The sequence below is a fragment of the Pseudonaja textilis genome, chromosome 2 (genome assembly GCF_049901715.1).
Source record: "Pseudonaja textilis isolate UNSWEBS1 chromosome 2, rPseTex1.2, whole genome shotgun sequence".
NCBI classification, from domain to species: domain Eukaryota; kingdom Metazoa; phylum Chordata; class Lepidosauria; order Squamata; family Elapidae; genus Pseudonaja; species Pseudonaja textilis.
This window is the reverse complement of record NC_141991.1, coordinates 41,236,231-41,248,334: the sequence shown is the minus strand read 5'-3', so window position 1 is coordinate 41,248,334 and position 12,104 is coordinate 41,236,231. Positions and strand designations below refer to the sequence as shown.

Here is a 12,104-nt window from a genome sequence, read left to right as displayed (position 1 = left end):
CCTTTTCTATTTATTGTCCCTTTTTCAAGAGGAGGATTGATGGAAGGTACTAAAGATTAGAGAAGCTTTGAGGAACAGCAAAGAGGATAATCCTTTGTGACTGGAAAGAAAGTCAATCTCCTGCTTTTAAGAAATGGATTAGGCTATGGGTTCATTATATAGTTTTGAAAAATCTTTGTGCTCTGAGACTGAAAATGAGTTGACACATTATGTTATATGATCCAGATTACAGTCAATGTTTGGATGAATTGCATATAGGTATGTATACTTATAATATGAGGGGCGGTTTGATGGTTTCAATGGTTAAGACACTGGGCTTGCCAGCTGGAAAACCAACAGTCCAGACCTGAGCACTGCACAATGGGGAGAGCTCCCATTATTCTCACTAGCTCCAGCCAACCCACCAGTTTGAAAGCATGCAAATGTGAGTAGATAAATAGGTACCACTTTCGTGGGAAGGTAACAATGTATCATGTTTTGCTGTATGCTCCGCACTGAGGTATGATGTTATGACCTCAAAAACATCTTCAGACAGCACTGACTCAATGGCCTAAAAATAGAAATGAGCACCATAAATTCGACTATGATTATAGTGAATTAAAATACTCAGGGACTCTTTTACTTTTACCTTTACTTATCATATGGATCATTTTGGTGTTGATATTTATTGTGTCTTTAGCATTAGGAATATTTCCTAAGATAATTATATAAAGAGCAAAAAATATATTTTTACTGTATATGTAGGTTTTTTCTTTTTAACAATAACAACAACAATATAATAATAATAATAATAATAATAATAATAATAATAATAATAATAATGCAAATCCATGTAAAAAAAATTATGGTTGGCAGTCTTATGGAAAGACCTTTCTATAGGCCACAAGATTACTTAGTTTTCCTTAGAAAGTTCTGATCCAACATCCCAAGAATCAAAGATTATATAGATTCCTCATCCCAGGGACCTGTAGTTTTTTTGATGGTGTTAAGTTCTACTTTACCTTTAAGGATTGAGGAGTAGGGCTGCAAGATATTTTCATTCTAGTCATATTAAATTTTAGCTGATATGAAGTAATTCATGCTGGAAATGGAAATATATAAAAAAGGAAAATAAACTTTTCTTAATGCAGTCAAAATACATTATTGCTATTGTTACTTCTGTTCTGGTGATATACCAGAAAAAGGAGAATATAGAAATCCCATACCACTGGTAAAGCCTGGACTGATTATGCCAAAATTCCACAATTGCACTTTCATTATTTAGGGAAATTTGAAGCTGCAGTTAGGATATAGATATGTGTTCTCCATTCTGCTTCTATAACTCTGGCATTTTCAAGTTGAATTGCTAATAAAGCCAGGAAGTGGTTATGGTGACACAACTGAAGCTATTTGTACACGTGCATGAGATTGACATGTAAATCAAAGAGGTTTCTGTTGTACTCCTGCTACTACCATCCTGCCTTTTTTGAACACTTCCATTGGTGCCAATGCAAATAAGATGTATTTGAGGGAAAATCTGAATTTCAAAAACTCCACTTGTCACCCTTATTTAGGAAGAAACCTCTGTAAAACTCTGTAATCTTACTTTGGGATACACAGCCAAAAGATCTGGTTTATCCTTAAAGCAGGGTTCTCCAAACGTGGCAACTTTTAAGACTTGTAGACTTCACCTCCCAGAATTCCCCAGCCAGTGTGAGGAAAACTGAGAACTGAAGTCCACAAGTCCTAAAGTTGCCAAGTTTGAAAAGAACTCCTGCACTTGGAAATGCTTTTTGTGTTTTCTTTAAAGTTGCTAGGACTCACGGCAGAAGGAGGCTACGATGGATGACACCAGCTGGCAGTGATGGTACTAGCAGAATATCTCTGAAATTACAGCATACTGAATCATTTTTATTCCTTCACTTTGCTTTCACTGAGCTTGTTTTTCACTTAATGGAAAAGGTTTGCTCACATCAAGGAAAGGATAAATAAAAGCAAGCAGCTTTAAAAGTGTCTCTGACACCAGCCTTTTCAAGTGAGAAGTACTCTTCCTCTTAAGAAATGTATTTTCTCTGTCTGTTGGGGAAGTATATAAAGGTGGAAAAAAACCCAAATAAAGTGTTTTCTAAGCAGAAAACTGAACCAAAGGGAATATGTATCCTTTATTTCCCCATCTCTCTCAACCCTTGCCACTCTCTCTTGTAAACATCACTTGCCTTTTTTTTTTCTGAACATGAAGTCAGGGTGCAAATAGTTTTGCTTCTAATACAGGAAAGTTTAGAATGAGTATTGGAGGGATATTAGACCAATGGGAAAGTGGATAAGTCATGGAATTAAGGGCACATTACTGCCCTCTCCCCAGAGATTGACTAGAAGACCATGGAAACCTGGACAGAAAGGTTGGAACTGGAGGAATAGCAGAAAAGTGAGCAGGGCACACTTTTAAAACATGTTAAACACACACATATTAAAACTACTTGAGAGAGCCAAGACTTCTTGTGTACAGCTAGGTCTCTTCCTGGCTTGTTGCTCCTGCTCCTATAAGAGGCTGTCCTGGTTGAAGAGATGAACCTGAACACACTTGCATTACAAGTCAGTAGCATTCTGGTCATTGGAGGGGAGATACATTAACATGCAATCAAGGTAGCACAGCAACTCTATCATAGTAGTACCCAGCAAGGAAAGTGAACTGGGGACTAATTTGTTCTATGTGAAGAGAAATCCACCTCTCTACTTTTGAGCAGGTAACTCTTTTCTGGGATGTAGGTCATCAGATTGCCAGAATTCTTTGCTTCAAAATGTTTCAGGTCAATTCTAAATCTTTCTCACGGGTGTCAAACTGGCAGCCCACGCCCTGGATGTGTCATGGCCACGCCCACCCCAGCTCTGTGAATGGGAAAAACATCGCAAAATGTCACCTGATGGCAATGCAAAGCAGCAAGTTTGACACCCATGATCTGTCTATAATAAGAATTCATCCATCCATGACAGGAAAATGTCCCATATATAACTGAGACTCGGTTGGGTAAGGACAGGGATCTCATCCCATCTGAAATCTGTCTTGTACCAACCTCTGACCAGAGAAAAAGGGGGGCATCGATCTCTACATGGGGAGTGTGATACCTGAAGAGTATCCAGAAACTGCAGTTAAAATGCATAGTTCTGGAAGCTCCTAAGACTGCACACATAACATTATTACTGTGCAAGTTGCATTGGTTACAGTTTGCTTCTGGGTACAATTCAAGGTGTTCATTGTTAATTTTAGAGCCCTACATGGCATGGGTCCAGGGTATCTGAGAAAAGCTGTCTTTTCCTAATAACAATAGCACTTGAATTTATGTACTGCTTTACAGCGGTTTACAGCTCTCTCTAAGCAGCTTACAGACTCAGCCTATTGGCCCCAACAATTTGGGTCCTCATTTTATCCAACTCAGAAAGATGGAAAGCTGAGTCAACTTTGAGTCCAATGAGATTTGAACTGCCAAATTGCAGTCAGCTGGCAGTCAGCAGAAGTAGCCTGCAGTACCGCACCCTAACCACTGCGCCACCGTGGTGTATGTAATGGGACACACTCACCCCACTCACGCAAGTGGAAAGAAGCCCGCTATGGATCCCATCTGCTATAGAATTGAATCAGGTGGGGATCAAGGGGAAGAGCCTTTTCTGCTATGGCCCCATCCCTGTGAAACATCCTACTGTCAGAAATGAAGATTTCCCCCTCCTTTTTGGCCTTTTGGAAGGGTGTTAAAAGCTGGATTGCTAGTTGGTGTAGGGCTGCTCACCACTGGAAGTGGCTGATGAGGTAAGAAGACCTCATCTGTCTTATCCATCTCTTAGTTCTCTTAGTTTCAATTTTAATACTGTTTTTACTCATACTTTAATCCTTGCAGTTTTAATGTTTTGATTATATTTTTTTACTTATTTTATAACTTCTGATTCAACGAGGGTCACTTTGTAGGGTAGATGGGCAGTATAAAAATTTAATAAATGCATAAATAAAATAAATAAATCTCTCATAGGTTCTGAGATACTGAGATATGAATACCTATGTGGTAGGTTGAAGTTATGTGGAAGCTATGGTAGAATTTGTCTGAGTTGTGGAATGATAAAGATGTCAGTAGCTTGGGAGAGAGTTACATTTTCCCTCTACCAGAACGTTTTAAGGGTGGCATGAGGAGAATCAGGCAATCATAATTATTAGGCACTTAAACAATGGCAGTCAATTGTTCGACTATTTTTTTACATTTATCCTTCTTGCTTCTTTTATCCATGTGAATAAGACAATTATGTAGTAAAGACACAAGTACATTGCAAAATATCTGCCTTCTGTAAGGCATGTTTCTTTTATGCACAAAGATCACATCATATGGTAGAAAAATGGAAATCCTCCTGCTGAACTTATAAAAATATATTTCATATTAGCACAGATTATGTATGTAATGTAGATAATATTGCCCATCACATATAGCATCCAGCCCAATCAAACAATGGTTTTTTGGAGGGGTGGGGGTGGGATAGACATATTGATTGTAATAGCTGTTTATTTGCTGAAGGACTCAACCAATTTTCTATGTCAGTCACACAAGCAACACTTTTATGTGGTATTTTATATTGTGTGGAAGGGGTGTCAAATTCATGCATGGAACACATTCAATAATATTCTCATTTTAAAGGGACAGTTATTAAATATTTCTAGTTTTGACCTGTGCTTCAATAACCCAGGAAACTAAAACATATGATATGCATTTTATAAACTTTATTGAGTCTTTTATATGAAGGATTTAGAAGTCAGAGTCCACAAATCTACATTTGATTTTCTTTTTATCTTGCAAATGGCACATTTAGTAAATACTTTGCCAAATCCCTTAATAGAAAGATCCTGATACATTTATTGTATGCATACAAGATACAGTGCCTCCCCAAAATTATGTCCAGTATATGAAAGGTAATGGCAATAATTTCACAGTCCACAGCCCTCTTGTTTCTTACTATATATTTTCTCTACGTATGGAAAATAATACAGAGAAAGAGAGAGAAAACACAGTACACATCTCTTTCATTTCTGGATTCTATTGTGACACACGGTAGATTTCATTGTTTAAAGCATGCACACAACTCTAGAGTCCACATTAGTGTGCCAGAAAGCTCAACTAAAATAATATTCATGAGATACTAATTGTGCATGCTGAAAGTATGCATATATTTTAATAAAACAAGAGATGGATTGCCAGTAGATAGAGCAGATAGAGTAGATATCAGCATGATAACTCTGTTATATCTGATGACAATGATGTTTTCTTTTCTTTTCTCAGAGACAAACCATAGAGCTAATTCCTGTGACTGAAGTCCATTATCGATATGCTGCGAAGTCCTATACTTATTATATCTACGGAACAGAGAACAAAGTGTATGCCCTAGACTATCCAGAAAGATACTGTTGTGGCTGCACTATAATCTGACAGTAAAATTCTGTGCAAGTATTCTTTATATAAAACAAGGTACTTTTATGTCTAGAGTGGGATGATATGGCTTCCTTGCTTACTGTTGTGATAAGCAGAATAATCTTTGTTATCCTACTCCTCCAGATAAGAAAGCTGAAAGCATGGTAATAAAATTTCCTAAATCCTATTTCTACTTTTGTTTAAACAACATATATCTAAACAACATATATCCAATATATTTAGATATATATTAATATATAGATGAATATTAAATATATGAGAAAATATATATTTTCTGGAAAAATAGCACATTGGAGCACAAACTATGTATCTATTTTCTAAATCTACTGTGTTGTAGAGTAATCACTATTAAATCTATGTGAGTAAAGACTTAGGCAGATGTATGAGACGATGAAAACAGGAATAATTCTAGAAACTTCTAGAAAAGGAAGTTATTATATATGGGTTGATGCCATTTTCTTTAAAATTTGGATTGTTTTGCATTTGATTTTTGTTAAGTGAGAGACAATGAAATTCAGTTCCTCTCCTTTAGTTATCAAGAAACAGTTGCACGTACATTGTATATAGAGAAAAAAAAATATGTAGCATGAATCTAGTTTTTCTAAGGCAGGGATGTCAAACTTGCGTCGTCACGGCATCGTCACATGATGTATAGGGACTTTTCCCCTTTCACTAAATTAGGCGGGGGTAGGGCCAGCCTGTGACACATCTGGCCCACAGGCCACAAGTTTGACACCCTTGGTCTAAGGCATAGTAATGTACTAAATTACAAGCTTGAGATAAAATACTTGTATTTTAGTAGAATATGTTGTACTGAGTATATAATATATTTTTGTAGGGAAAACACAACAATATAATAAAAACATCCTTTATTTTGCTGTGAACCTGTTTCATCAGGATTAGGCAGAAAGGAATCATCCTAAGATTTATCTGTATATAAATTTCAAACTGACAGGCAGAGTAGACAGGTAGTTGAGGACTTCGTAGTATACCTTACAGCCAATGTATTTTTCAGAGATCAATAAGACATTGATACTTAAATCCTAAATTCATTCATAAATATGTTTGTCTATGATGTTTCTTTAGAAAAAACATGATTAATTATGAGACATAATATTCTCCCCTCAAAAAAAATTGAAAGAAAAATAGAAAAAGAAAAAAATCTGATGTGAGTCCCAATCCCAACTATGTCAGGTTTCCATATTCTCAGAGTAATTATTTTCACATATCACTGCAGAATTGCTAGCTGGAGTGGTGCAGTGGCCTAGAGGTGGAGCTGTCGCCTCACAATTAGGAGACTGTGAGTTCAAACCTAGGTAGCCACCGATATTTCTCTCTCTGGACACAATGAGTAAAATATCAGCTGTGAATTCTGCATTGGTGACAGGAAGGGCATCCGGCCAGTAAACACTCAGCCTCCATTGCACTGACTCCACCCTGATGCAAGGGATTGCAGGATCATTAAAAGACAATTTTATTTATTTATTTGCAGAATTGCTAGGTCATATTAAGAAGTGAATGAATGTGCAGTACCCTGCCTTGCTTACTCATGATTTCAGGCCAGTGACAGAAAGGAGGTGAATAAATGAATGCTTGGGGTTCACTGCTTTTTATGTAAACTAATAAGAAACTCAATTTGAGAATGCTGATCCAGTGCAGGAGACCAAGAGGGAATATCCACAGGCTTGAGGGATCTCATTAAACTAAAATAATTAAGAGACTGAAGGCCTCAGTGGAGCTTCAAAAAACAGGAAGTGGAGGACTGGAATGGATAAAAAGGCAGAATGATGCTTTGTTACAAGTCCCACTAGTTTCCTTTACAGCTTCTAAGTGAGCCATTGACGATTTTCCATATACTCTAAGGCATTAGAAGATGAGTATAAAGGACTCGAAAAAGAGCTACAGAAAATGCCACAGAGAAAGGACATTAAGTTAAAAATGGATGTAACCAAACATAAAATGGGTCTAATAGAAAAAGAAGAATTAGCACAAAAAATTAGAGGTACCAAACAGAACTATTTTGAAGATGCAAATAAACCAGGCATATAAATTGAGAAAGCAGAAAGAATCAAGGAAAATATCGCAATTAATAGATGACCAAGGCCAAGTTTGCTATGGTAGTAAAGAGAAGAAGGAAATTATTCGAGATTATTATGGGAAACTATACACACAAGAGAATATTGATGAGGAAAGAGTTAAACATTATTTACAGAATGCTAATTTACCCCAGATACCTAAAGAGATTGAAACAATGTTAGAAAGCAATATAATGATGATGGAGTTAACTGAAGCACTTGAGAAACAAAATAATGGAAAGGTACCAGGCCCAGATGGACTTCTGGCAGAATTTTACAAAACATTACAAGAATCATTGAATTTTCCATTGCTAGAAGTTATGAATGAAGTTATGTTAAAGAAGAGGATACCTAAATCATGATCACAAGCTTATATCACACTTGTTCCAAAAGAGGAGACCGATCCATTACAAATCAAGAACTATAGACCTATCTCCCTACTAAATGCAGTTTATAAAATCTTTTCTTCAATATTGGCAGAAAGACTTAAAAAATATTTAAATAATTTTATCCATCCTGACCAAAATGGATTTCTGCCAAAAAGACAAATCAAAGACAATATGAGAGTAATCTTGGACACTTTGGAATACTACGAGGAACATCCCGAAAAACAAATGGGTTTGATATTTCTAGATGCACAGAAGGCATTTGATAATGTGAATTGGCGATTTATGTTATTACTGCTGGAACAGATGGGCTTTGCTAGAAAATTTATTCAAGCAATAGAAGCTATATATCATAAGCAGATGGCAAAGGTAATGATAGAGGGAGAACTGACAGAATCTATCGATATAAGAAAAGGAACAAGACAAGGGTGCCCACGATCACCTCTGTTGTTTGTGTTAACTTTGGAAGTGCTAAACAGAAATATTAGAGATGAAAAGAATATAAAAGGGATGAAAATTAAAAAGGAAGAATTTAAGTTACAAGCATTTGCAGATGATCTGGTTTTTATCTTAGAAGACCCACTAGAAACAGCATCAAAATTGATAGAAAAGATAGAGACATATGGAAAGGTGGCTGGTTTGAAAATAAATAAAGATAAGACATAGATCTTGACAAAGAATATGCTATCAAGACAAAAGGAAGAATTGGCAGACCTACTGAAAATTCAGGTCATGAATAAGATCAAGTACTTGGTGATATGCTTGACAGCAAGATGCAGTACACTAAAAGAGAATAATTATATCAAACTTAAACAGCAGATAGCGCTAGATTTGGTAAATGGGAAAATTTAAAACTGTCATTAATAGGGAGAATATCAACAATCAAGATGAATATATTACCCAGAATTTTATATTTGTTTCAAACAATCCCAATTACCGTATATACTCTAGTATAAGCTGAGTTTTTCAGCACATTTTTTGTGCTGAAAAAAAACCCCTTGGCTTATACTCGAATGAGATTTCCTCTGAAAAAAAATGGTGTGGAGCTCCAGAGCTGGGCAGCTGCTTCCCTGCTTCCATGTTTCCTTTGCAACATGTAAGCATGGGGGTAATCAGAAGCAGAAAAGTTCTTGCATGAGGATATATTGTTTTTTCTTTATTTAACTGTTTCTAGTGGGGGGGAAAGACCCACCACTCAGACACGAAATCTATCCGCCTGAAAATAAGTGTGTGTGTGTGTGGGGGGAGGGGATTTTAACAGAGGGAAGACATAGGGAGAAGGCAAAAGCGACAGAAGATCCTTCAGGGGAAACTGAGGGGGAGACTCACCCTTGGTCCAGATGAGCCCCCTTCACCGCCCCTAAGGAAGCAGAGGCAGCCAGCAAGGGCAGGCAAGCCCCGCTTTGTGGACTCCGTCCGTCATCGCTCCCAGCCACCCACCCACCCAAAGCCACGAAGTCCCCCAATCGCGCAGCCCAGAATCGCCCTTCCCTCAGGGGGCAGCAACGACGCCCGGTGTTTCCTGAAACAAGAAGCTCCGCTGTGCAATGAAAGTGCCCTGGCTCTAGGCTCAGAAAACAATGTGAGCCGCCACCGCCACCTCCTCCTCCTCCTCCTCCCGAGCGGACTGAAAGCAGCTGGGGCTGAGGAAACGAAGCCACCTCAGCTCGCGTTGTGTTCTGAGATCGCGAACCTAGAGCCTAGAGCTCAGAAAATAACATGAGCCGTCGCCACCACCTCCTCCTCCTCCTCCTCCTCCCGAATGGACTGAAAGCAGCTGAGGCTGAGGAAACGAAGCCACCTCGGCTCATGTTGTTTTCTGAGCCTAGAGCCAGGGCACTTTCATTGCACGGTGGAGCTTCTTGTTTCAGGAAACACCGGGCGTCGTTGCTGCCCCCTGAGGGGAGGGTGATTCTGGGCTGCGCGATTGGGGGACTTTGTGGCTTTGGGTGGGTGGGTGGGAGCGAGGACGGATGGAGTCCACAAAGCGGGGCTTGCCTGCCCTTGCTGGCTGCCTCTGCTTCCTTAGGAGCGGGGAAGGGGGCTCATCTGGACCAAGGGTGAGTCTCCCCCTCAGTTTCCCCTGAAGGGTCTTCCATCGCTTTTGCCTTCTCCCTATGTCTTCCCTCTGTTAAAATCCCCTCCCCCCACACACACTTATTTTTAGGCGGATAGATTTCGTGTCTGAGCATTCTCACATGACGGTGGGTCTTCCCCCCCCCCCATAAAAACAGTTAAATAAAGAAAAAACAATATATCCTCATGCAAGAACTTTTCTGCTTCCGATTACCCCCATGCTTACAAGTTGCAAAAGAAACATGGAAGCAGGGAAGCGGCTGCCCAGCTCCGGAGCTCCACACCATTTTTTTTTTCAGAGGGAATCTGACTCGAGTATAAGCCGAGGGGTTTTTTTTCAGCACAAAAAATGTGCTGAAAAACTCGGCTTATACTCGAGTCAATAAGTTTTCCCAGTTTTTTGTGGCAAAATTAGGTGCCTCGGCTTATATTCGGGTCAACTTATACTCGAGTATATACGGTAGGTTTGGAAAAGACTACTTTGAAGATTTAAATAAAATTGTGTTGAAATATATATGGCAAGGTAAGAAAGCGAGAATAAAGTTAAAACTTTTGCAAGATGCTAGAATAAGAGGAGGATTTGGTTTGCCTAATTGGGAGTTGTATTACCAAGCTACAAATTTGATGTGGGTTAAGGAATGGATATCACTAAGAAATACTAGATTGTCGACATTAGAAGGACATGACCTGTGGTTGGGGTAGCATGCTTTTTTATGGTATAAAGGAACTAAAACACAGAGGTATTTTAGAAGACATTATATATGGGAATCTCTGTGGTTAAACTGGGAGAAGATTAAAAGACAACGTTATTTGAAAATTCTAGTCTGGCTATCGACTATTGAAGCATTTTCTTATCCTATAATATACAAAAAGAAACAAACAGTTAGATATGGTGAAATATTGAATGAAAAGGGTGAACTTAAATCTATACAAAAATTAGAGGAACAAGGTATAAAGTTGAATTGGTTTTCATATGCGCAAATACATTCAAAGTATGATAAAGATTCTAAAACAGAACGTTTCTATGATAAACTGACTGACTTAGATAAGATTTTGACAGGCACTGATGAAAAGGTGATTAAAAAATTGGATATTTATTATAAATTAAACTAGAAGAAGAACAACTTAAAGAAACTGTAATTGCTTGGGGGAAGAATTTTGGATATGGGATTGATCTAGAGAAATGGCAAAAATTGTGGTCTCAAAATTATAAAATGTCAATGTGAACAGCATATAAAGAAAATTTGTATAAGATGTTTTACAGGGGGCACTTTCCCCCGACAAGAATAGCAAGAATGTTCAAGAATAAATCTGAAAAATGTTGGAAATGGCTCATATTACCATATGTGGTGGACTTGTGCGGATGCTAAAAAATACTGGACTAAAATCCACATGTGGTTGGAAAAAATGACAAAAAAGCATATAGATTTGAAACCAGAAATATTTTTATTGGGAATTTTACCTGAAGTATATAGTAAAGACTTGAAATACCTGATTGTAAATGTATGAACAGTGGCTAGGATTGTATTTGCTAAAAACTGGAAAAATGAGAAAATACCATCACAGGAGGAAATCATTAAGAAAATATTGGAATATGCTAAAATGAGTAGATTGACATTTGACATTAGAGAACAAGATGATAAACAATTTTATAAAATTTGGGATCTATTCTATCAATAGTTAGACAATAAAATATAGTAATGAAATATGTCGACTTTTAGAAAATAATAAATATATAAAGATGTATTCTTTTCTTATTATATCTACAAAATGATCCTAGGATAGATCTGGGATGATAATATGAATTGTCATAAAACAAATTAAGTAAAATATGATCATTTTGGAAAACATGAATGAATAAAAGTATAGTCAAATGAGTGATTAATAGTGATATTAATGTATTTAATATATTGATTGAAAATACGAGATTATATACAATGTAATTATTATTGAAGACTATGAAATGGATGCACAAAACAATTTCTAAACCAACTGGCACACTGTATGTACATATATGGAAGATGATTTGATGTTTTTATGTTTTGTTTGTTTATGTTTGTTTTAAAAACCAATAAAAATTTATATTAAAAAAAAATCAGTCTTTATTATTCATGGACAAGTGCATA

The 12,104-nt window shown here is 37.2% G+C and overlaps 1 protein-coding gene across 2 annotated transcripts in view; it reads left to right on the top strand.

Moving 5' to 3' along the window:
* Positions 1–6,604, top strand: part of SSUH2 (ssu-2 homolog) — a 62,741-nt gene extending 56,137 nt beyond the window's left edge. The window contains exon 12 of one of the 2 annotated variants that reach the window (XM_026721253.2): positions 5,292–6,604. In XM_026721253.2, coding sequence (XP_026577038.1) covers positions 5,292–5,438 — 147 coding nt within the window. In that variant the 3' untranslated portion in view covers positions 5,439–6,604. The remainder of the gene's footprint in view (positions 1–5,291) is intronic. The other variant, XM_026721259.2, reaches the window with a different exon arrangement.
* The last annotated feature ends 5,500 nt before the right edge of the window (positions 6,605–12,104 follow it).